Source organism: Alternaria triticimaculans, assembly GCF_023758025.1.
Source record: "Alternaria triticimaculans strain BMP 0046 chromosome Unknown scaffold_2, whole genome shotgun sequence".
Taxonomy (NCBI): Eukaryota; Fungi; Ascomycota; class Dothideomycetes; order Pleosporales; family Pleosporaceae; genus Alternaria; species Alternaria triticimaculans.
The window spans coordinates 1,404,487-1,429,549 of NW_026055959.1; the positions used below are offsets into that span (position 1 = coordinate 1,404,487).

The window sequence follows — 25,063 nt, forward strand, 5'->3', positions numbered from 1 at the left end:
TTTACGATATAGCGCTTCCTTGCGCTCATCGCGCAAATCATTGGGAGTAGGGACATGCCGAAAAATACGGACAAGTCTCTTCATGTCGCTGTTGTGGAGCCGGCGAGTCTCCATCCTGTGTAGGAATGAAGGCATCGTGAAATGTTGTGAGATGTCTTTGTGGTTGTAATGCATTGTGGGTGCCTTGTGATAATGGTTGTGTTTGGTCTGTTGTAAACATGGAGGAATGTGGAGAGTTTAAGAACACGCACGGGACGTTTGCAATGAGACAGAGTGGTTTCATGATGCAGCGTATATTGCGAGTGATAGGGCGCGGCTGTGTAGTCTGTGAAAGTTATCAGTGTGTATATATCATAGGACAAGCGAAAGAGGAAGAAACAACTCGAACTCAATAAAGTATCAGTAGAGATACCTGCTCATATGATCTGTTGGAGTGAAAGACAGTATCGGTGAGACACTCATCAGTAAAGCAGCTAAGGCTCATTGGCACCAACGATCGAAACAACGCAACGTGAAAAGCCGTCGCTAACGAGCGAAGGTTGTAGTATTTTGAATGGGAACTCAAATTCGATGTAATCCAACCGTCCAGCAAACGCCGTCCCAGAATCGTACAGTCCGTGAATGAATGACGACAAGATACAGGCCGTATTTCAGAAATAGCAAGAGAATATGCACCAGTGATGCAATGCAGCGGATGTGATAGAACCATCCGGAAGCTATACACCCGAGACTATACATTACCTGCTGCAACAGCATGATGTTTGTTTACACATAAAAAAAAAATACAGATTAATGTGAGCTTTCCAACCCCAGAACATTGGCTCTCCTGCCGTGCAGGTTTTGATTGACCTTGTTCGTCAAATCTTTGAAATTTGTGCCAGCCGTTGATGAGATGCTGCTAGCCTTCTTGCGCGAGATGCGAGGTGTCGATGCGCCTTGTGGCACTACACCCTCGTCCTGTGTCAGGCCCGAGGCTGCCGCGGTCGACATGGGTACTGCAGTAGCTTCGTTCTCTTTTTCTTGGTCGACCTTCTGCTGTGCTGTAAGACGAGCACGCTCGTATTTGGCAGTCACATCGCCTTTGTACATTGTGCCGCCAAGTCGGTCGAGGTATACGAAGAAGGGTTGCGAAAAGTTGGTCTTGATACCCCAGCTCTGGTGATGAATGTCGTGGTAAGCGGCATTGTTGGGGAAGATCCAGTGGATAGGGTCGTAGGGGAATGCGTAACCGCCGTGATCGAGCACTGTCTTGATGGTAGAGCCAGTGAAGAACCACATCGACTGTCGCATTGTCATGCCGGTAAGCAGATAGCTCAAGCCAGCACCCAGGGTATCGAGCGCAAACCCTTCGATCGGGTGGTTGTACAGAGCGCCGTAGGCATATGGTACATAGAGACGGTGATGCCGCGAATGAAACGTTACTGCGTGGGTTAACAAAAGTCGAAGAGCATGACACGGGTTGGAACTTACCATATAACCATCTGTTCAGGTGCATGGCACGGTGCAGCATGTACTCCCACGCGTCCATGATGACTATGGCAGCACTGAATTGGATGGCAGGTATGGCATACCAGTACGCAAAGCTAGCCACAGCCATCTCCCAAGAAGCAAAGGCAGGGACGAGAGTCTGCTCGCCCGCAACTATCGCTGTCTGCAGCAGCGCGGGGTATTTGCCACCGGTGACAACGGAAGAAAGTATCGGTTGCGAAGTAGCGACCTTGGAAGCCAGCGCGATCGGGTTGACGCCTACCGCGGACAAGACGTAAGGAACCGCGCGCTGGGCAAGTCTGAGCTTCTGCGCGTACCAAGCCACATCGTACTCGGCTTTGCCGGTTGTCGGCGCCTCGTCGATTAAAGAAAGGCTGAATGATGCGAGTATCTGGATAACTTGCTGGAGTATGACGTCGCGCAGCACTTCGTAGCGTGAAACATGGTTGCGCTTCAGAACCTCTGCTGGCGTGTGCAGCCGATACTGCGGGAAGAAGTCGTACACGTCAATGACGTGGAAAACCAGGGAGACAACCCAGTATCCGACGACAGGCAGTGCGGCTTGTATGAATGCATCAGAGACCCACGATGTGAGAGGCTGAAGGGGCTTGAGGGTGTATTCGGGAAGCGGCGGGAGGTCGTAGGACGTGATGTTTGCGCTCGCCATGGTGCGGCAGCGGTGCGCTAGGAGAGCGGATTATCGATTACAACTGTATGTATGCGAGACTGAGGAGTTGCGCAGCGCAGCCGGCGAAGACGTCGAAGGTGCAGCGTACTCGAGGCGAGATCGCGGTGCTGGGCCAGCTATGGGGTGACAAAGACGGAGCCGGAAGCCGCGGACCAAGGAAATTAGGGAGAAGGCGCGATGCGACGGACGAGTGATGTCGGTATTCGTGCTGGAGGGCGGATGGCGCGCAATTGACCAGTCGAGCTCAGAAAGGAGAGGCTGAGGTGGGCGGAGCGAGGGTTGGGTGAAAGTCGTGTGAGAGTGGTGCAGCAGCGTGCCTGTGACAGCACCAAGGCATGACGGGGGTTTACGATATACGCGCGCATCATGACATTTCGCCGCCGGGCGCCCGGGCGGGCCTAGTCGCTCAGCCACTTCCACTTCCACCCCTTGCGGTTAGCGCGCTTTTCACACCCAATTTTCGACCCCACCAATTTCTCCTTCACGCCTACAGGCCAGCGCTTCTTTTCCGCTCCAGTCTTCAACCCCTCGCCTGCCCGCCCCGACCAACCTACACTCTTTCCACACATCCCCAGACCCTACTTCCCTCTACCGCCAACATGATCATTTTCAAGGTACGTTGTGCCTGCGCTGGGTCGCTCTTGCCTGCGCCCTACCCCGCCTTCCCTGCTGCACTTGATGCTGCTTTGCGCATGCAAAGAGCCTCTTGTCTTCTCCACTAGTCGCGTAGTACTGACATCTGCCAGGACATCATCACCGGTGACGAGATCATCTCCGACTCCTACAACCTCAAGGAGATCGACGGCGTCGCCTACGAGGCCGACTGCACCAAGATCACTGTCGGAGGAGAATCATTCGGTGGGTACTGCCAAACGAGATGAAGATCTGGCAGGCTAACGACGTGTAGACACTGGTGCCAATGCTTCCGCTGAGGAGCAAGAGGAGGGAGCCGACGACCAGAAGGAGACCAAGATCGACGTCGTCTACTCTTTCCGCCTGAACGAGACCGGCTTCGACAAGAAGGGCTACCTCACATACCTCAAGGGTAAGAACGCTAGGGCAAAATCTTCCAGACCCAGGACTAACGATAGACAGGTTACATGAAGTCAGTCAAGGAGGCCCTCAAGAACAAGGGCGCCGACGAGGCTACCATCAAGGACTTTGAGAGCAAGGCCTCCGGTTTCGCCAAGAAGATCATCGGCAACTTCAAGGACTACGAGTTCTACACTGGCGAGTCCATGAACCCCGACGGTATGATCGTCCTCCTCAACTACCGCGAAGACGGTGTCACACCCTACGTTACCGTCTGGAAGCACGGTCTCGAGGAGATGAAGGTCTAAGTCCAAGAGGACTTGGCTATGGGAAAGACGAGGCTTGGTTCACGGTTCATTGAATTCACGATTACCTATTGCATGTTTGGGAAATATCCGCCATAGTGCGAAAAGCGGAATGGCACAAATCTAGACGATCTTAAGGAGCCGTACACGATACAGCATATTATTCTCTACCCATGCTACAACCTGCCCTCTAACACCTGTGATGGGGCTTGGTGGAGGCGACTATAAATGGTGAAATGTCGAGTATCAAGCAAGTCTCGCGGCGATGTCAGAATCAGTATCGGACCATATCCAGGGCTGGCACTTGAAATTTCGCCTAACTCAGCTCGGTGAAACATCTCATCGCGTGACCACGCGATACCGCGTATGTGCACAGACCATAGGTTTCATCACCTAGCAACAGCAGCCTCAGGCACACATTTAGCAATCCTCAGCCTTCCGCGACTCACCCCGCTATATCATTACGTCCTGAACCTATTCATTCTTCTTTTTTGTCGCCGCGATCCTGCCAATCTTACTGTCGCATGAAGTCCAAGGTACGAAGGAACATTGTTGCCCCGCGTCATGACGGGTAGCGGTGGTCCCGCCGTTTCGCTACCGGCAACTCCGCGCCACCGCTCTGGAGCAGCCCTCAACGAGCTGATTTGCTCGCTGGAAAGACAGTGGAACATCGGTCTTAGGCTTCGTGGTAATGGATGGTCACCAAACAAAGCCATCCCGAGCGATGCGGCCGACAAGGTCAATGCGCTTATCCAATTCCTCTTCTACAGCGCACCGACGGCGCTCGAAGAGGCGATTGAACAATTCAAGGGAGACGCCCCTAGTTTGACGCGTGAGGAGCGCTTGGAAAAGCTTCGTGAGATTCTGTCCCGTGTTAAAAAGGGTGAATTGGAGTCGAAGGGCAGGACGCCGAGGAATGAGCCGCCTAAAGTGCGGGCGACACCCTTTAGTGGTAAGTACAAACTTGCTTTTTAAGTTTCCTTCAGAACTAGCGCGTACATTTCTTCCATGACGGTAGACTATATCGGTGCATGATGGGGAACCCATATATCTTGCGGACTCTGTGATAGAGATGGTCCACGTTATGCCTTCCTCGAATTGTAATTGCTTCGTGGGTCGGACTGTCAGCATGAAGCTATTCCGTCATCATGTCAGCTACCATTCTTGATGCATATCAATGAATGCATATTGTTTGCATAAATAGTAAATCAGTCAGACTGTAGCTCATCGGGACTGGACTGGGAGAATGTCTTTGCAATAGCTAATACAAAGACAGGGGTCAAGCCTACCTCGCAAGTAACAACTAGCTTGCATGATGTTCAGCACGGCGAACATGAGTCTTGTGCTACTGCTGATCCAGGATCACCCACAGACGTTGACACCGACGATGAGACGGATCAAAAATACGAAACACCGCGATCACCGTCCCGGTCGCCGTCACCATCACCCTCTCCATCCACTAGGTTAGGACAGACGCTCTTTCAGGCAAGTAACCATGCCTCTTTACATGTCTCTAAGAAACGGCCATCTGAAAGCTCCAACCATTCCGAGAACTCGCAGAAATTGACCAAAACCTCGAAAGGGAAACAGGCTGTCAAATCCTTCAACACTTCGCCGATTCCACCACCGCAATTTGACTTCAAGAAGCCAACACCCGACATGGCTCGGTCTTTCCAATCCGTAAATTCCGTTTCATCTTCGGTCAACACCTCCTTCAACAACACCACATTCTCCTCCCAAGAGACAGCAAATACAACAAACACTTCATTCACCTCGTACGATGGCGCCATCGAGTTACAGGAGAATAGGTTCTCTAGGCCCCAATTGAAAAGGACGAGTTCGACTACAATCGGTTCTCTGGATGATGTGGAGCTTGACCAGGCTATGTTGTATCCCGGGAGCGAAGTGCGTGAGAAAGATATACAGCAAGACCTGAACGAACACTTTACTCAAGGGAGTAGCGGTCAGAACAGATCTACTTATGGCTCTGTTGATGAGACTGGTCTTCTTGAAGCATCTTTCGAGGTTGAAGAGAAGGAGACCGACCCGCGAGTAATCCCACATGACAAGATGGAAAGTTCCAGACCACCCGCCGTTGTTGACAATCGCCATGGGCAATCCCGTGCATCATCGACGCCACGGTTTCGATCTAACGGAGTTCCAAACGGTCAAGAGAAATCGCCGGCTGCTGTGCAATCTCCCTCGAAGATACCACACGAGATTCGCGATCTACCTACCCAAAATCTCTTCGTGGACGCGCTCCCACCAGGGCTAGAACATATCCCATACCATATCTTGTTCATCTGCGAACGTCTAGCGATAGACCACTCAATCTCAATCTTGGACCTGGTAAGCGGTATGGATATCGCTACTGTATCTTCCGATGCAGAGGCGTTTTGGTCTTTCATTGACGAACATCGGAAAATACCGCGTATGAAGCTGCGGGAGTCAAACCGTCTCTGGCAAGCTGCGAAACGCGACTTTGATGGGTTCACTTTCAGAGGACACATCAATCTCAGCCCCAAACGCACTGGCCCGATTCTAAACCTTACATTGTTACCGGTACAATCGGATCGATCATGCCGACTAGAGCGAATGTTTGGCTCCGACCGATTTCTCTACTTATACACGCCAGTCTTCGACTTCTCCGAAACAAATCGTTTCACGGGTGAGCGGCTTCAACAAATTTGCAATCAATTTCAAGCGTGGCTACTCACAGAACACCACTTCTTGAACCGCAAGTGGAGAGTCTTCCATGTTGAAGATGTGAAGAAGCCCAAGACCGCTCGACCCAAGGACATGGTCTATGACAAAAGAATCGTGCTGTTCGCCACCGAAGGATGTGGAATTGAGCAACCCTATTCAGTGGGCCAAATGCTCGATCGATTCCTACCATTCCACATCAACAGACACCAAAGCTTTTGCAAAGCCTTCGCTCGTATTGAACTGGGGCTTTCTCGAACCACCCCTACGTTGTGCTTTGAGACGTCACAAATCATCCACGTGGATGACGACTTGGCCACAAACGATCCGGAGGACACTATGTACAATGACTCGGACTTAGAGTGGCAGGCGATTCCGGATGGCTCGGTCATGAACGATGGATGCTCAGTTATCTCCGTTGGCGCTGCATTAGCCATATGGCAGCTATACAAGAAAACAACCGGGATGAAGGGACCTTTGCCCAGTACATTCCAGGGACGCATTGGCGGAGCCAAGGGACTTTGGATGATTAGCGCGGAATCCTACACCAAAGATCCGGAGCATCTCAAGCACTGGATCAAGATCAACAGGAGTCAGTGGAAGTTTCATCCACCCGCCGACGATTTAATGCATCATCATCGAACGTTTGAGGTCTCCAACTTCAGTTCTCCGCCTTCACAGTCGGAATTGCATATATTGTATATACCCATTCTGGCCGATCGAGGCGTGAAGAAAGAAGTTATTGCTAGTCTCATGGAAGAGCGACTCGAAAGCGAACGCGAGAAGCTGCTACATTTACTACCAGATCCAGTCAAGGTCTACGAATGGGTTCATCAGAACGGTACGAAGACTCAGGCTGAACCTGACTGGCAAGCTGCACTGCCGGTATCCTTAGAGGAAAAGTTGAAGTTCTTGCTCGAGGCGGGCTTCGTACCTACCAAGTTTCCCTACCTTGCCAGAAGTCTCGAACGCTTTATCCAGACAAAGCATGTCTTCCAAGAATCCAAGCTACGTGTGCCTCTCGCAAAGTCCGCGTACTTTTATGGAATAGCAGATCCTTTTGGAGTCTTAGAACCAGGAGAGATTCAAGTACAGTTCTCTTCCTCATTTGTCGACGAGGATACCGATGAAAAGTACCTCTGCCTTAGGGACATGGAAGCTCTCGTCACTCGTCAGCCTGCCTGTCGCCGCTCGGATATCCAAAAAGTCCGCACGGTCATACGACCTGAACTGTCGCATCTGGTCGACGTAGTGGTCTTTCCTTGCAAAGGCCGGTTCCCACTAGCTGGGAAGCTACAAGGCGGCGATTACGATGGTGATATGTTTTGGATTTGTTGGGAACCTAAACTTGTGCGCCCTTTTCTGAACGCTCCAGCGCCAATGACTACACCCAAGCCTGCGAAATACGGCATAGAGACACGGACTGAGAAGCTCGAAGATATCATGAACACCAGCGAACCTGAACAAGTGGACAACTTCCTCAGTAAAGCTTTCGAGTTTCGTAACAACTCATCGCTGCTTGGTCTAGTCACCACTTTCGCAGAGAAACAAGCATACACCGAAAACCGCATTCATTCTCAGATACTTGAACGACTGTACGATATGCATGACTTGCTAGTCGATGCGTCTAAACAGGGCTACGTATTTACGCAGACGAAGTTTGATAAGTATGTAGCCAACTTGAAACCAAGACAGCCGCGATATAAGGAAGAGATGAAAAAGTGCGCCAGCAAGGGGGACTCAGCAGGTGTTGAGAAAATCCGTAAAGCAGATCGGCGAGTTCGATCCAACCATATAGTCGATTACCTCTACTTCGACATCGTAAGAGCACACAACATCGAGACAATGAGTCGAGTCAGGTCCGTTCTCTCGGAAGCTATTGAGCTAGACGACGCGCTTTTGTATCCAATCGATCACCTCGCCAAGAAGGGATCGGAGACTATTAAGCAAGAAATCCTCTCTCTGACAAGAAAGCTGGACGACGTCAATTGTACTTGGAATTCCGGCTGGCATGGTGATGTGAGCACGACGGAGCGGCTAAACGCTGTTGTAAACAACTGCTACCAGAAGTTCCAGGCTATACAGCCCGAATACCCGGACGACACTGATATCCGGCCTCTGCTTGATGACTACCTTACGCCTGGTTCATGCATGTGGGACACCATCAAAGCATCTGCATTATATGCACAATTCAAGAGGCCGGAGAAATCCAGTTTCGTTCTGAAAATGGCAGGACGAGAGCTTGTGAGTCTCAAGGCCAACAGCTCTGAGAAATCCAGAGCTATAGTCTCGTCTATACGCATGAACATGAAGCCAAAACCAATCAAGGCACAGGTCCAGTACGAAGAGGAAGAGGAAGACGACTTTCAGACCGCGCTCGAGGAGCTCACCTTGTAGTTGCCTCCAGGTCGTACGGAAACGGTGTTTATCTTACGACGCTTTCACGTATCGGCTACCTCTCACTTTGGCACCATACACACATTATTCGCGCAGGATCATTACAGTTATTTGGGTGTTCAGGAGCGCTTATACAATCATTTCGACAGGGTCTTGATCTTTCCACCAGTGTTCGATCCACTGTATTTACTCATTGGGTACTCGAAACATCATTGCACCATCCATGGTTGCCGTTGCAATACCATGTACAAATCAACGTCTCTGGAGTCAGTCCAAGAGTCTCACTGAGCCATTCATAGCCACATCTTTTTAGATGGTGGCACAAACGTAGTATTAGGAGGAGGAGGACGAAGAAGGAAGGAAAATGAAGACATTCCGGTTGAGAGTCTGAAGAGATGTATAGAGGGGGTTAGAAGATGGAAGTGGAGGTATAATTCGGGGTCTGCTCCATGTCACTCATTTGTCTCTCTTCCGATGATCGTAGCTCCAAGCCAGTTCATTGTGATTTCGCTCCTTGCTCACAATTCGGTGCTTTTTATACTCTTCTACTCGATCGTCATATGCATAGCTCTAAATGATATAGACCTACACGTGATGAATATGCAGAAGCGCACGCATCAACCAGTGCTTGTCGCTTTGAGCAATAATTGGGTATCTTTAAAAACATCCACGACTCTCCAGTACATCTTTAGCACACGGCTCACCCCATCGTAGGAGCAGCTGCTGCAGCCTTGATCTTCAGATTCCTCCTCTCTTCTTCTCTCCGCGCTTCCACACCAGCCAAAAACTCCATACGACCCAGATAGGCTTCCTTGGTCTTTCCATGTGTATCCAATTCCTCTGCGATGCCCTCTTTGTCCACGAAGCCTGTCCAGTCCATGCGCGATTTGTCCACGACATTGAGCTTCTGCGCCTTCTCGACCTTCTTCGCGACCGATATGTCTGTTTCTGGCGGAATTTCTTGCTCGCGTTGTAGATCGGCAGCGGCGGCACGGGGCCAGAAAAGTTGGTGTTCGGGTGCGAGGGCGCGGACGTAGCCTGTAGGGTTGGGGTCGAATCGGGATGGACGGCGGAGGGGGCGACGGATCTTGGGTCCACTAGACTCGGAGGGATCTTTGGGGGACTCTGTCGTGGGTATTGTTGCTGCGGACGCATCGAGTGTCTTCCATCCATCTTTGAGGTATTTGTCGAGCTGCGAGCGTGGAACTTGCTTCTCCTCGGTCGTGTCCTGCCCAGCGAAGGTGAAGACTTTCTTGATCATGAGCTGTTCTTCCTCTTCCGCTGATACTGGGATGTTGGCTACGGGCACGTGATTTTGTTGTGCAGCTGATTCATGTGATGCTGTGGAATCCAAAGGCTTCAGAGGCGCTGCTGTCATTTGGGCCCATAGCGCATCGACATCTACAGTTGCGCCCTCGGTCCTTGCAAGCGGTCTCCGTTCTTTTCCCTCAATCCTCCGTTGCGCCCGTGTTTTGACAAGTCCACCCTCCCCGCCTTCATCATCTGATATGATCAGCTCGTCTGCATCATCGTTGCCGCCTTTCTTCCCCTTCTTCTTCGCCCGCTTCTTCCGCGCAGCTTGTATTGTCACTTCGTCTCCAGAATCAAGGTCTTCGTCGGCGGGCGCTTTCCGCTTGCCCTTGCGCTGTGTGGGTTCTATCGTGACATGGTCTTCGTCTTCGGAACTGGATGCCTCTTCGGGAGGCGCGGCTTCGGGGTTGAAGTCCTCATCGGACGACTCGTGGTACTTCTCGTCGACGTTCTCGAGGTCTTCGTCGCCATAAGTGTGTGGCATGGTAAAGTGGGTATTGAGTCGGAGGCCTGGGATCGCGTCGCGCAAGCCAAAACGAAGATGCGCCAGATCGACGGCCAAGGCCAATGGGGTCTAGCGTGGCGCAAGGGCGAGCTCCAGACATCTGGAAGTTCATACGTCAGTGACGTGGGCGGGGAGGCAGGCGCGTTCCAGATCAAAACAAGCGAGCCATGCCTCCAGCTGGGCTGGCTTGCTTCTGTCTCCTCAACCTCACTGTCGCTGTCGCGTAATGCGCATTTGGTTCTATCACTGATCGCATCACCCCAGCCAACATCATGGCGCCAGTCGATACAGTCGCATCTACGCGCAGCAACTCACTCCCCATCGCTATCTTCGGCGGCCAAGTGCTCCTCGTTACAGTCCTCACAGCTCGTGTACTTCTCACTACTCGACGCGCCGCCAAATCTCAGCCACCATCAACGCGCACGCGCTCACAAGACTCGGCTCGCCGCCGCCATGCCGTCACCTTCTCCATCATTGCGCTTCTCTCACTACTCTCCGTCGGCAGCTTTGCCTTCCTCTGGCGCGCTATCTCCTACGTGCGATGGGCTGGAGAGAATACACATGACATTCCAGGTAGTCTCTGGAGTGGCTGGTATGGCACTGGCGAGGAAGGGAGATGGTATCTAGCCGACTGGATCGCGGACATCGATCTCGTGCGCGAGTTTGACAAAGTTGGAATAATGAAACCGGAGGGGTTTCTGTATACTAGCCAGTATTTCGTTGGACTGATCGCAAGCTCCATATTCATGGGCGCTGAAGGTATGTGCAATGCGATCGACGCAGGTTCTCCAAGTCCCTCACTGACTGGTCATCTTTAGGCCGCAGGCGCAATCTTTCCAACACAACCATTGCGTCGTTCGTACTACTGAGCTATTGGAAGCTTAGGGTACTCTTTGAGCTTGTTCTTCATCACCATCTTGTATACGCCTTTGACCATACACCACGATGATACCCCGTTACACGACGCGCTGTTCACACCATATGCTTTCGTATACGACACTGGCATCGTTGCGTCGCTCATTACTCTGAATCTCTTTCCACAACTAGTCTCCGAGTTCGGCGACAAGAGCATGATGCGACTCGGATACCTGGCCATGCCACTTGCCTTTGCATTTGCGCCACAGTTGGTTCCCTACGCACTGGGTCATCAGCATACGTCTAAAGCAGCGGCTCATAGATCATACGTCAAAGTCTTCCACGCGCTATCAATTGCCTCTATCCTCGTATACTGGCGTGTGTGGACTACTCTGGTGTACGTCAACAGACCTGCCCAGCGCTCCCACGTTTGGGATCTCTTCGCGAATTCTATTGCTAAGAGCGATTCGGCGAATGCAAACAGGCTTCTCGCAAGTATCAGCAACGCGGGCCAAGCTCTCAAGCACATCAGCATGCACCCGGCTATCAGTGTCACCAGCCTCGACGTCCTCTTTGCTGCCATCAGCTTGCTGACGTGGACTTTCACGCGCGATCTAGATGTGCATGCGATCCTAGAAAGCAGCATACTTTCTTTTCTCGTTCCCACCCATGAGAAGCACGTCACATTCAAGCAAGACCTGGCAAGAGTGATGGAGCATGCGAGCGAGCCCTCGTCCCCAATAGAGCCTCTTACGCCGAGGAAGCCTGGGCGCCCGGCAAAGAAGGCTGACGTAAATGGTACATCCACTTCCGCATCCACGAGTGCGTCTCTCAGACGCAGCACACGAGGGAAAGCGCGCACTTCAGATGTGGATTCTGACGCAGGCTCATTTGCTGGTGACCCTGATGCTACATACCAACCAACAGAGCAGACCAAGCGCGCTATACAGGGAATGGAGTCAGACGGCTCCGCGCCTGAGGGCGATCTAGTTCACGCGGGAGAGTCGACTGCACTAGCTATGTTTCTTGTCTTCTTCGGTGGACTGGGTCAATTAGCTGCGGGTACGCTGGGTGCCGAGGTGACAGGACCGCGAGACTGAGGCGGTTGAGTGTATTGTACTTCAGATCGCCCGAGTAACGAACGGGAATTATTTTCTTATTGGAAACCTGAAGAGTACGCAATCTATGAGCTGTTTAGGGTAGGCGTACAGGGCCTTTGGTGTACGGGAACAAGGATGGATGGGAATAGCGGCTTTGGCTTTTGATTTTGGATACCCCGGGTGCGCCGGAGCGTCGGGTCGTTTTGATATTGCTTTTTTGGAATACAGTGTTTGCAGGGATATAATGTACATTTTGTGCGAAGTCATCAAGTTGACGAGCAGAGTGACGATAACGCGCATGTTGACATGTCCTACTGACTGGACTCCTACACGTGTGCGACGTCCATCTGACAGTAAAGGGGCACACAGCGCTGTATCAATGACGTTCGGAAATAGTCTCTGCTACGCTGTGTAACCTTGCTGCCGCGGATAACAAATCCTTGTCCCCCATGCGGCGTTGATATCGTCAGCTTGACTCAGGTAAGGTTGGGCTGACGGAGGTTGACTTCGGCACAACACTAATCGGGTAACTGTCCCAAGCCACAAAATACCAAGGCGTTCGCTCTTCATCGAAGTTGGGCTGGTGTTGGAGAGCTGGGACGAGGACAGAATGGTGGTGCCTGAAGATCTTCCCTTGTTACCGTAAGCGAACGTGGCCTGCACGCGACCAACCGCCTCCTCACAATGACACTCTCCGTCTTCTACGACGGTTCCAGATGCTTCAGCGTCGTGCCACTGCGGCTATTTATCAGCAGCACTGACTTGTCTCCGACCCGGCCTCGAAACGTGTTACAGTGACGCTCTGGTGCCCGACGACTGGGCGCGCGCGGAGAGCCATCCTTGCCGACCCGGCTTCTTCGGCTGCTGGCTGCCAACAGAGAGTGGTTGCGAGCAGTGAAATTGCAGGGCGGGCATCCTGTCAGAGGGCAATCCAAGCACTCCTGGAAGAGTTGTAGTACTCCCGAGCGTTTGGCTGAAGGCGTGATTCGGGTTGGGCGTCGGCTCATCAGCAAGGACAGCGGTTCTGGGGCAGTGGCAGGCTCGGGCCTAAAGACCATCACCACCGTGCGCAACGCAAAGACGCTACACTACCACTGAACAACCATGGAGGTAAGCCCAGATTCCTTCTTTTACTCCTTTGCTTTCCCCACGTGTATCGTCGTCTTCCCTATCTAGCTAGATTACTGGCAAAGCCCCGGCGGTTGCGTCGCGACTTCCTCAGCCCTATGTACGTCTGCACCATGGCCTGAGCTCCCTGGGTGCCTTCCGCTCGGTGTCGACTGCCTTGCGCGCATCACCGACTGTTGTTGTAGAACATCACGGGGGCTCCTGATTGACTCGTCGCTTCTCTGCCACCTCTCCTTTGCATGTACCGCCCGTCCTCGTGGCCTCTCCCTGCTGGTCTCGTACCACACGTTGTCGCAGCGTGCCTGTCACTTCCCCACGAGAGTAGCACGCTTCACTGCGCAGATGCCTGCCAGCTGAAGGGCGATAGGAAGGGCCGGCTCTCTGTTTTCTGTCTTTTCTCGGCGCGGCGCTTTCTTCACCCACGATACCCAATTTTCTCTTAGTTCTGCGACTTCTGCTCTTAGCGATATACCCTGTACCACTAAGCACCACCATGGAGAGCCGCTTTCTTTCACACCGCCCTTCAGCAACCTTCGATGCTGCTCGCGACATTGTTCGAGACGATGGCGCTGAGGAGAGGCGGACATCCGCTAGCTCATCTTTACTCAGACCAAGTGCTCAATTGACCATGGACCGTTTTCTGCAGGATCTATCAAACGCAGAGCAGCCACCTGTTGACTTTGCGCCGCAGTATCACACTGGTCGCGTCCCCAATAGCAAGGCGGGAGATGGCAAGCCGCGGTTGCTGCTCATGGGCCAGAGAAGGTGAGATCCGTCAAGGTCAGCGTGTTGAGCGCGCTAACAAATCCATCTGCAGGAGCGGCAAGTCTTCGATATCAAGTGTCGTCTTTCACAAGCTGCCGCCAAGTGAGACGCTGTACCTCGAAACGACGTACAGGATAAAGAAAGAGTCCATGCAGTACGTTAATCACCAAGTGTACGCATACATGGCTGACTAATAACGCTAGCTCGTTCATGGACTTTCAAGTCTGGGATCTGCCAGGTCATCTGGACTACTTCGATCCAGCTTTCGATACCGACAACATCTTCGAGGAGATTGGAGCTCTGATATGGGTTATCGATGCCCAAGATGAGTATCTCGATGCAATTGCGCGACTGAACATGACCATCCTCAACCTTCAGCAATCATACCCCAACATCAACGTGGAAGTCTTCGTGCACAAGGTCGACGGTCTTTCAGATGACTTCCGCGGTGACACTTTCCGCGACATCATTCAGCGCGTGCAAGACGAACTATCGGATCACGGCTATGAGCAGGCGCCCATATCTTTCTACCAGACTTCCATCTACGACCATTCCATCTTTGAAGCCTTTAGCAAGGTGATCCAGAAGCTCATCCCACAGCTTCCCACCCTCGAAGCGCTGCTCAACAACTTGTGTGGTGCCTGTAACATCGAGAAAGCCTACCTCTTCGACATCATGAGCAAGATCTACATCGCAACAGATACAAGCCCGACCGATATTGGCAGCTATGAGATATGCTCCGACTACATTGATGTAGTCATCGATGTTAGTGAGATCTATGGCTGGGATCGACCCGATGAGGGCGAGGATGAGAGTGAGACTGGTAACAACGATGCCGAGAGTCTAATCACCATGGAGAAGAAGAACAGCAGATATCTCTACTTGCGGGAAATTAACAAGTAAGCAGACTACCTGCATGGTTATGGAATCGTGAGTGTACTAACGATGGATACAGGTATCTCGCTCTAGTATGTATCATGGGTCAGGATAATCCAGCGGAAAAGAAAGCCATCATCGACTACAACGTCGGCGTCTTCCAAGCAGGACTCAAAAAGGTCTTCCCCAAGAGCGACAGAGAAGCGCAAGTCGAGATCCGCGATATTCACGACGGCGCTGAATGAGTGATTGGGGTGATGCTCATTAAATGAGGAAAGACCACTGAACGATTTAATACCTTAAGAAGCGGGAAACGCCACGATCTCTACATCATGCAAATCACACAACTAGTGGAGAGAAGATGGAAGATGGACGTTGTATATACACATACGAAAGGAGGGTTGTATTACTACAAAAGTGAAACATTCGCATGACACCTGCGATATCGTACAGTAGCCAGGTTACAGAAATTTGCATATTGACTCTACGAGTTATGCGATTCCAAGTCTTTCATGCCGATCTCATCCATTGCAAGTTGTCCAAAAGTGATAGTCCAGTAGTAGCGTCTTGGCCAAGATCGCCAATGACATCAGTCTGAAAGTGGCCAATCATCGGAACCGAGATTGTGGTACTTCCCGACAGCAGCACCTCGGAACGCGCAGGCGAAAGCAATCTATTCTCCGCATCGCGCATCCGACGGTTCCTGGCTTGCGGACACGTCTCCGAATACTTTCTTCGGCGGCTAGTTAGGGTTGTGCCTCGGTATCTGAGTGACGTTGACGCGGGAGTACCACACTTTGAGCTGCGACTGTTGGATGAACAGGTATGAACGTCTCCGAGCAACTCTCGCTATATGTAGACTGACCACGCAAATAAAGCAGTGCATCTGAACGCATTACCGTCACTACCACCGCCATAATGTCCTCATCACAGCGATACCGCCGTGCTGCGAAAGAGGAGCCCACAGACACGACCACGTCTTCTATTCCTCCGACCTCCTCGGGCGCTCAAGAGAAAGCAGAGCTTAAGAAAGCCGTCAAGGAGCAAGCCGCTGCGACGTCAAATGGCTTATCCGTGCTGGACATACTGCGCATACTAGGTGGCGTCCTCCTATTGAGTTGCGGGCTGAGCTATCTGAGTACAAGTGGAGAAAGCATGACATGGGGATATAATGCATGGTGGACCAGAGCTCGAGAGTGGAAGAGCCTCATGGTAAGTCTCTCTTACACATTCCAACAAGCTCTCGTAGCTAACATGACACGTAGCAAGGAGAACTCACCCTGACCGATGCTGAATTGGCTCTATATGACGGCAGCGACCCCTCAAAACCGATCTACCTCGCTCTAAACGGTACAATTTACGACGTTTCCATTTCGCCTACGACCTACGGACCCGGCGGCTCATACCACTTTTTCGCGGGCAAAGACGCAGCGCGCGCCTTCCTTACGGGTTGTTTCGCCGAAGACACTGTGCCCGATCTACGCGGCGTAGAGGAAATGTTCATACCCGTTGAGCCCGAAGAGAAAGCCGGTCTGACACAGGAAGAAAGAGAAGTGGAAATGGAAAAGGCGCGGAAGAGGAAACCATTGAGCAAGGGAGAACTGAAGAACAGGCGTGCACAGGAACTCAAGAGCGCTAGAAAACAGATGGTTGCCGGTCTGGAGGGCTGGCATATGTTGTTCCGTGGAGACAAGGGTAAGCCGTATAGGCGGGTAGGCTATGTCAAGAGGGAACCTGGATGGCAGGACAAAATGCCTAAGAGGGGCTTGTGCGAGCAGGCCGAAAAGGGCAGGCCGGTTCGGAAATATGAACAATAGGTCGAGCTTCCCTCGGCATACTGTCCTGGCCTTCCAGGCGTATATCCATTGTATATACGCACAAACTTGATGCCCGCGTCCCCAGCCTTCCTACTGTAAATCATGTCTAATAACTATTCTCACACTCGAATCTTCTCCTTCACTTGCGCGGCAAGTAAATATAGCTATGCTGCAATGAAGTATGTCCTTCTCAACCGACGCAATTTGTGGGGCATCTGATGGGCCCATGTGGCCAATCTATCCCAACAAAATACCGGTATATCCTTGAGTCACACCGTGGCGTGACTTCTTGCAACTTGAGAGATCGAGCCTTCCATACTACAAGCGAAATGATGTGATCCAAAACGCAGAGCAAGCAGGAAGGAATAGCTATACTATACCAGAGGTTCTGACTTCCACAAGCGTATAAGGAACGAACGTGGCATGCCTGACACTGGATGAGATAGAGTTCTAGTTTTCCAACCAGTCCAGATCAAGAGCCCATTCCTCCGCCTCCGTGTACTCTTACTATTATCTAAGATCGGGACGAAATAGGAAGTGTGTAGTAGGAGAACGTGCCGCCTCAGACAGTATACGGGCCTAAATCAAAGAACCGCGGCATGGATTAAATCCATCTTCACAGACCGATGGTACATGTCCGCAAGTTGATCAATACGTGCTCGCGCTCTGACCGGACATATCCTTGTGAGCAGTCATAGCAAGCACGAGGTGTAAGCAAGACAGAGACCTGTCGTCGGTACGTCTCTAGGGGAAAGAGCAGAGTGCTGTGGCAATTTCAAGCTGGAGAGTAAAAGCGGTGGAATTCGCGATTGACATGACGCCAGACATCAGCGCTAGTATGCTTGCAAAAGCCAGAACAAGGGGAGGGGACACGAGGGCTGCAAGTATTGACAAAACCAAGACCAGGACAGTGGTACGAATGAACACTCTGTAGTGTGGACTCAACATTAGCACACGAGCGCTTTCTCTAATAGCAAGGTCAAGTTGGGTGGTGGTGTTTCGGAAGTCTTTTCATTCAGTACATAACCGACACCTCCAATGGACCCTAGGTGCTGTACCCGAGCCCGTTCCTCTCATTTCATGTCCGCTATGAAGCATGCATCCCAATGTAGTATGACCCGTTCATTTCATGAAGACGCCGATTGGTAATGGAAAGAGGAATGCCGTTAAAAAGCCGAAAGAGGTATCCGAGATTCGCATTTACGTTCGTTTAATTGTCGGTTGCGTAAGGCTTACTCGGCGGCGCCGACAGCTCGTGCTGCAGTGTGTTAGTGAACGCTCATACGATCTCCAAATATTCCAAGGTTTCGTAACACGTGGATCTTTGGAAATGCATTTGTGGTGACATACTGTAGATGCTGAGCTTGGAGTGTCCGACAACCTTCTTGATCTGACCGTTGGCCTCAAGGTCGTTAAGAGCTTGACGCGCGAGCGAACCGTTGATCTTCAAGCGATCGACGAGAGTGGCAACGGTGATGAGGCGGTAGGACTGGACATCCTTCTGGAGCTTGTCGTTGGTCTGCTTGTCGAGAACGACAGCGTGCTGGGCCTTGTCCTTGACTGCTTATGTGTTAGTGGCAAATCGACTCTGGAGTCATGTTGAAGTGCGCGATGGTGAAACAGGGTTGCGGGAGTATCAATAAGGCTTTCGAGCGTTTCCGACGTGTTCGCGAGGTGTATAATTATGCTGAAGGTGTGCAGTGCTGGATCACGTACCCTTGCCCTTGGACCACTTCTTCTTCTGCTTCTTGCCTCCAGTTGCTGCAGGTGCCTGTCTAACGGTCAGCGCCAACAATCTTCGTTTTCGGAATCTCGACCGCGCATTAGACGTACCATTTTGTCGGTTGTTGTGTGGTTGCTGAGGAGAGACGGTCGAACTCAGGTCAATTTCGACTTGCTCGGGGGCGGAGAAGGTGCGCTTTCTTGGCGCGCTAACCAAGCGAGCTACGTCCCCACGTGATCAATCACTCCACCGTCCGACCTACTCGAGATAATGTCCAAGGCATGTGTGACGCAATTCTTATTTGCTACTCAAGTATGTGCGTCAATTCGTATGAATTTGGGTTTCACGTCCACCACGGAACTCCAGACCACAGACACGTGCAGCACCTGGGCGTTGTTCTCCAGAGATACCATTAACAGCGCCACCCAGGCGCCGCACGCTACGATTCCGATCTTTTTAGCGCTTATAGACCGTTGCCAGGAATCATATGTCGCACATTATGAGGAGGGATCACGCGTTCCCTTAGTCGGCGGACATGCTTCCCAAACGATGCTTTCAATGAATTGGAAGACTAGCGCCTGAACCGCCAATGTATGCAACCAATGCGGCGTGATTATAATGATGTGCTTGAACAGGAAGGTGTGGTTTGCTGAACGGCGACAAGATGATGAAGTGGTCTTGACGACCATCAAGGTGTCGGTGGCGGATAGAAGAGGACAATGTCTGTGTGCGAACTTCTGGGGGGCTTCGGAAATTGTTGTCGAAAACTACCAGAATAGACATGGATGCGCGGGGGTCTGACCGTCAATGCAACGCTGCAGGGCATGAGCATACGAGGTTCGGAGAGATGTGTGCACCAAATTTAGCACGCGGTTGGTTGACCGTGATCACGCATTAGTAGAGTGCAGTGTAGATCAATACATGTTCCACACGGACGCGAAGACCTGCGCCAGCACGCGGACGAAGTGCATAGGGGAAATCCCATTCGATGTCAACGTACACCATGGAGCAAAGATGCGCCGAAGATTGTTTTCCAATTACAAGCTAATCAGCACAAGTCACTACCAAGGACTCTTGCGCCAGCCAAGTGCGTCCGACTCGCCTTTTCGCATATTGTATCTCTCCGATGTAGACAACGCAGATACCCCTCAACCATGACTGATACTGACTCAAGGAAAGTAATGAGAGACAAAGACACGTCTGACAGTAAAGGAAATGGACGTCAACATACGACTGAACCACGAATAGAGACAATGAGGGCAAGGAAAAGGTTGGCTTCAACTAGAAAGATCTCCCTCCGTCTTTTTTGCAGTCCGATGCCAACAATTACTTCGCCCGCTGAGCCCACACGCGAGCACGCGTTCTTCCTCTACGTGATTGCAAATGCTCGCTAAGATGGAAGAACAGTCCGTAGTAACCAGAACATGGAACAGAGCTGACAACTGGTAAATGCTGATGGCTCCAATCCGCAAGTGCAACGATGAGAGGTATTCGCCAAGACGCCATGTCCAAATGATGGATGCATAATCATTAGAAGAAATGGGTGTGTGGTTTCGAGAGCTCGTGAACTTCCATCTCCTGTTCGAGTGGTTAGCTTCGCTCCGGTAACGATACTCTAGCTGCAGTACATACCATCTTAAAGGAGTTCAGTTCCTCCTTGATCTGTTGCGCAAGCATCGGTGTAAGCCTATTACACGTTGCGATGTCGCCTCTACGATCGTAGTCCTGTGGTGACCATGCATCGTGGAATTGGATACGTGGGCTAAAACTGATGTTTCGAAGACTTCCGTGAGGTGTGGTAGGAAGACTCCTCGTGCTGCCGTTGGGAATACGCGGTGGTTTGCCGAAGTAGTCATCGTTGCGAGCTTGCCCAACCTCTGTTTTTGGCGTAGCAGGGGAGCTAGATCTTGATGAGCCCACATTTGGGACGGCATCGACGGGCTTCAGAACAGGCGAACCTGAATCTGAGTTTGTACCGGTGCCTGATTTTTCGTCAGTAACTGCATATGAGGAATGCGTAGCACACGTACGTTTTAGGATGCCCTTCTTCATCGAGGAAAGAACCTCGGCACGATCGCGATCGGACCCAACGATGCTCTTCCTTGACATAGCCTCGTTGCCCAACGCAGAGGGGTTTACAATCTCTGCGGACCGTCCGGCGTCAATCGAATTGCGCTCCAATCTAGGATAGCCAGTGCCGCCTCCGATCTGCTCGTGAGGGTTTGCGTTGACATTGACCTTTTGTCTCTCAGCCTCGACGGTGACAAGAGACACCTGACCCACGCTGGGTCTAGTGATAGGGCCATCGGCGGCAGGGACTCCAATGACCGACTTTGGCCTGAAGAGGCCCTTGATGGATTTTGTGCCCTTCTTCATCCCATGACCCATCTTGCGGAGCATGACCGATGCAGACGACGCGGCTGACTGTATTGAGAGGTTGTCAGTAGAGCCTATGCCACCCTGTCCTGAGTAGATGCCAGCGCCAATACCTGCCGCCTCTTGCTTTGCGATAATCGCCGCTTGTTCGGCATCCTCGTCGTTCTGGTACTTGTCTTTCCTCAATCTTGCACGCTCTGCCGAGATGTTATTCTCAGCAGAAGCCTTTCGAAGCTCAGCTGCGCTTCCAAAAGAAAAGGCCCTGCGTAGCCGGGACTTCATTCCCTTGTCCTTGTCGTTCACAGCGTTGAGGTGTTGCATCGCTGTGCTAGGTAGTACAGGTGCCTTCGCAGGGCTTGCAGGCTCTGATGGGGAGACCGGGTGCGACAGAGGAGATGGAGCTTGCCGCCTGTTAGGCTCAGGTGCTTTGGAAGGACCGCCTGCTGCTACGGAGGCATAGCTGCGCTGCGTGTTCACCACAGGGCGAGACTGGATTCCTTGTCAGCTTGCGAAAGTCTGGTGAAGTCACTCTACTCACCTGAGACCTTGAAGAGTTGTTAGAGGAAGCACTGCCTGCACTGCCTTGCCGTTCATGACTGTGACTCGAGTCGGGGCGGCTTCCTGCACGGTTCGAATTCGAGGGCGTGGTGGTGGAGGCGCTCGGTGTCGTGCTTGAACCAGCTCCTGAGCTAACCTGCAATGATGCCATGGCGGAGGTAATGTTGTTGTCTCCTTCCAGTCCGTTGAAACTGCGTCTTCTATATCGCTTAGCGGGGTCTATACCGCCTGAGCGAATAACTTGCGTATCATCTGCACTGTTCGCTCGGTTGTGCCCTGGCCTGAATGGCTGTGGGCCGTCATTCTGCGTGGGTCCCATCTGGGAGTTTCCTCCTGATGTAGAGCGTTGCGTCGGGGTAGAGGCACCGGTCGGAATGCTGTTGGACGAGTCTGTCCGTCCAGCGCCTCGCCTGTATCGTCCTGGTGAGGGCTTGGCAGGCGTATCGCCTATTGAAAGCGAGAGATCGGGTATGGAGGTGGATAGCGTGATGGAGGGCGCAGCGGAGTCGTAAGGTTTCTTGGTGTCGCGGTCATCTCTGGCAGCTGCGGGTGGCCCAGCCGACGAGCGGTTGGACGAGCCAGAGGTGGAGACTGTGGAATCGGAGGATGAGGAGGGGTGAGAGGGGTGGCCGAGTCGTGTCTGGTTGGCGTGGCTGGGAGGCTGCTGCAGGGTTTGGGGGGCTGGAGTCGAGGCAGACCTGTTGTCCTGGCGCAGCTGGGGCGTGCTGTTGAAGGCATACGGGGCTATGGGTGCGGCGGTCCCTCTGTATCCAGTGCCTCCCGAGTTTCCATTTTGCTGGTTGCGCGGCATCTGCGAGGCCCGCTGTTGTTGTTGGTTGGGGTGGTTGGGCGTGTTTTTGTAGGCATCGGACGGCGAGTAGGGCATTGTAATGGGTCCTGTCGTCTGGATGACTGATGTGAGTACCTGAGCCATCGGAGGCCTGCGAGGTAGCGCTATCAGGAGCTCGACGGGGGTGGGCGAGGGCTCGTCGGCGGCAGGAAGCGGCGACCGAGACGGGCAAAGGAAGATCTGTGGAGGGCGGGCGCATTAGCAGGGGGCTCTGAGAGTGCGAAGGCTGCGGGTGGTGGAGCGATGGGCATGGTGGCCGCGGTCGCGGACGGGAGGCAGGCGACCAGAGCGTGGCCTTTAGGGACGGGGCATTGGGGGGCAGGCAGGCCTGTGTCGGGGCTCCTGGGGCGGCGACGGGCAGCTGGGGGAGGTGTACCTGCTATGAAACAAAACGGACAAAGTATTAAAACAGAGAATAGAATGTAACGTCGTCAAGCGCTGGGAAGGCTGTCGTGAATCGACGGAGATGGCAGCGTGTACCAAGCCTCCCGAGCAGTTGTTCAAGCCTGCATTGGTCGGTCGTGGAGAGTCGGTCTTCTGCTGCTGACAACGACGTGCGATTCAACAAGCAAGCAGAAAAGGAAATAATAGAGGGAGGGTAAGGTTGGCCGTCGCGGTGAAGAGTTGAGGTTGTCAGGCAAAGGGGCCGCACTAGTCTCTGGAGCACGCACGGACGGGCGCGGCTAGGTCTAGGAGATTCAATAACTTCCTCACGCCAGACAACAAGCACGTTGCCCTGCCTCGCCAGGTGCAGCAGCGTCTTTATGCCAGCCTGCCTGTGCGGCCAACCCGTCGCAGGCGTGTGGGCGACGCTGGATGCCGCGAGCCTCTGCTTAATAGCCTCATGGCCTCGCGGCTCGTGGCCCAGGGCAGCTGCCGCTCGTCGTATTCACGCAAATCTTCATAGCCGATGGCCGCTGAGCTTCATCCGCCCCGACGTTGTGAAGACAGCGTCCGTCACCTCACCTCACCTCGCCAGCTTCACTTTGACCCTGGTCGCGCCCCCGTCATATAGTGCTCGGGCGCAGCCGATATAAGCAACAATATCGCGGCGGCCCATTTGCACCTCTAACCACATGTTGATCCTGCCACATTCCCACCCTGCCGTTCGGAAGCTTCTCGCTGCATGGCAACGGCACACTGCACCAGGCCCGGCCAACGTCACGGCTGCCTGCAAACCCTCCAGCTCCTGTCGCGGCTGGTGCGTCGACGCGTTGCGCTTAGGCCGAGCAGATACGACGCGATCTGGTAAACACTTACGAATTCGCCTCTGCGAGGGTCCCCGACGGCCAATCCGCAGCGCGCGCCCGGCGTCGCGCGACCCACCGCACCTGCGGCTCAGCCGTTTGCAGCAGTTGGTGAGTAGCGGTGGGCTCGTTAGGTCGCTGGCGGGCTGCGATAACGACGCTCCAAAGCCCGCCTTCGCCATGTTGATGCTTCACCGACACGTCTGTACCCCGCTCCTCTGCACGCCAGTCTCCCGTCCCTCTGCTACGCCGTGCCTGCTCCTACTGTGCCTACGTGATGCCACGGCTCTACCACCACTCCCCACCTCTCCTGCTCCCGGCACTGCATGCATGGCACCATTGCAGAGGGTCCCGGCACCACGTCGGGCCTTCCGCGAGACTCGTGCAGGATCGCATCCCCGTGATGAAATTTGCGGATTGCGATGTTCCCCAAGCCGTGGGGAACGGGACGAGGATGCTCGGCTCAGCGAGATGAGAACTGTTTGATGTGCATTGTCGAGGCACAACATCATTTCCTCTAATTGCGCAACCGCACTCGAGACACGCCTAGCAGTCCCGTCTCTGCTGTTGTGCAGAAATGGCAGTGGTGCGCGGCGTCGCAGCTCATGGCGTTCGAGGGTGGGTTTTCTCCGTTCCACCATGTCTTTTTGTGCCCCGCTTTTCTCGCCAGGGTGACGCGATCATCAGAAAGACGCGATCAGTGCGGCTTCTATTTTGAGCAGCATCACCAATCAACGACTCGTGTGGAGAGATCGAGGAAAACCTCCTGCTTCTTCGGGAATCATCTACGCTCACTACCAGCCCTCACCCACACGTCTTCACGTCCTCTTGTGCATCTTTTTTCCTCGCGTTCTTCGGCAGTAAGAGAATCCCGAGACTCGTCCAGACGGAGCATTTGCGCTAGGCTTTAGCACAACGCATATAGAATTGACTCTCGCGGAGCTAACCAGGGTCCCAAATTGGCGGTACTTCATTGTCGTCGCAAGGAACCATCCCTCTCGATCAAGGCTCTATTACTATTCCTATGCTGAGACGCAAATCCAGCTCGCCGATCAAAAGCTGCCTGCTGTATCCTGGACACTGCAGGGAAGGCAATTGCAACCGATCGTTGTGCGTGTCAACACATCACCATGTCTGACTTCTCGACCCGACGGCACCAAAGCTTGGTTGGTTGCCCATGCTCTCGACTGATCCACTGCATCTCTGGGGTATTATCATACCCAGTCCATCCGCCAGTATCCAAGTCCAGATCTCAATCGCCACGATGTCAATGTCGACGCTTCTCCGCGTCCGCGGCAGCTGCGCAACACACTTTCATACCTCAATACACCCCAGCGAT

General features: G+C 52.9%; 9 protein-coding genes across 9 annotated transcripts; 5 read left to right on the forward strand and 4 right to left on the reverse strand.

The window, feature by feature from the left end:
• Positions 1–789: 789 nt before the first annotated feature.
• Positions 790–2,155, reverse strand: J4E78_002133 (uncharacterized protein; the record flags this gene model as incomplete). Its single annotated transcript, XM_049362783.1, has 2 exons — positions 790–1,421; positions 1,471–2,155. The coding sequence occupies 2 exons, from the start codon at positions 2,153–2,155 to the stop codon at positions 790–792; spliced, it is 1,317 nt and encodes a 438-aa protein (XP_049225375.1).
• Positions 2,156–2,775: 620 nt separating this feature from the next.
• J4E78_002134 (uncharacterized protein) lies at positions 2,776–3,516 on the forward strand (the record flags this gene model as incomplete). Its single annotated transcript, XM_049362784.1, has 4 exons — positions 2,776–2,790; positions 2,923–3,034; positions 3,084–3,221; positions 3,272–3,516. The coding sequence occupies 4 exons, from the start codon at positions 2,776–2,778 to the stop codon at positions 3,514–3,516; spliced, it is 510 nt and encodes a 169-aa protein (XP_049225376.1).
• Positions 3,517–4,077: 561 nt separating this feature from the next.
• On the forward strand, positions 4,078–8,613 carry J4E78_002135 (uncharacterized protein; the record flags this gene model as incomplete). The annotated part of the gene is made up of 3 exons (XM_049362785.1): positions 4,078–4,084; positions 4,142–4,465; positions 4,874–8,613. 3 exons carry the CDS (start codon positions 4,078–4,080, stop codon positions 8,611–8,613), a joined length of 4,071 nt encoding a protein of 1,356 aa, XP_049225377.1.
• A 700-nt stretch (positions 8,614–9,313) lies between these two features.
• J4E78_002136 (uncharacterized protein) lies at positions 9,314–10,408 on the reverse strand (the record flags this gene model as incomplete). The annotated part of the gene is made up of 1 exon (XM_049362786.1): positions 9,314–10,408. The coding sequence occupies one exon, from the start codon at positions 10,406–10,408 to the stop codon at positions 9,314–9,316; it is 1,095 nt and encodes a 364-aa protein (XP_049225378.1).
• Positions 10,409–10,701: 293 nt separating this feature from the next.
• J4E78_002137 (uncharacterized protein) lies at positions 10,702–12,384 on the forward strand (the record flags this gene model as incomplete). Its single annotated transcript, XM_049362787.1, has 2 exons — positions 10,702–11,188; positions 11,315–12,384. 2 exons carry the CDS (start codon positions 10,702–10,704, stop codon positions 12,382–12,384), a joined length of 1,557 nt encoding a protein of 518 aa, XP_049225379.1.
• A 1,621-nt stretch (positions 12,385–14,005) lies between these two features.
• J4E78_002138 (uncharacterized protein) lies at positions 14,006–15,398 on the forward strand (the record flags this gene model as incomplete). Its single annotated transcript, XM_049362788.1, has 4 exons — positions 14,006–14,277; positions 14,330–14,431; positions 14,481–15,176; positions 15,233–15,398. 4 exons carry the CDS (start codon positions 14,006–14,008, stop codon positions 15,396–15,398), a joined length of 1,236 nt encoding a protein of 411 aa, XP_049225380.1.
• Positions 15,399–16,071: 673 nt separating this feature from the next.
• J4E78_002139 (uncharacterized protein) lies at positions 16,072–16,970 on the forward strand (the record flags this gene model as incomplete). The annotated part of the gene is made up of 2 exons (XM_049362789.1): positions 16,072–16,365; positions 16,419–16,970. The coding sequence occupies 2 exons, from the start codon at positions 16,072–16,074 to the stop codon at positions 16,968–16,970; spliced, it is 846 nt and encodes a 281-aa protein (XP_049225381.1).
• A 1,232-nt stretch (positions 16,971–18,202) lies between these two features.
• Positions 18,203–18,806, reverse strand: RPS25 (40S ribosomal protein S25; the record flags this gene model as incomplete). Its single annotated transcript, XM_049362790.1, has 4 exons — positions 18,203–18,228; positions 18,321–18,530; positions 18,687–18,741; positions 18,804–18,806. The coding sequence occupies 4 exons, from the start codon at positions 18,804–18,806 to the stop codon at positions 18,203–18,205; spliced, it is 294 nt and encodes a 97-aa protein (XP_049225382.1).
• Positions 18,807–20,223: 1,417 nt separating this feature from the next.
• J4E78_002141 (uncharacterized protein) lies at positions 20,224–22,561 on the reverse strand (the record flags this gene model as incomplete). Its single annotated transcript, XM_049362791.1, has 4 exons — positions 20,224–20,271; positions 20,326–20,675; positions 20,724–21,558; positions 21,608–22,561. 4 exons carry the CDS (start codon positions 22,559–22,561, stop codon positions 20,224–20,226), a joined length of 2,187 nt encoding a protein of 728 aa, XP_049225383.1.
• Between the last annotated feature and the right edge of the window lie 2,502 nt (positions 22,562–25,063).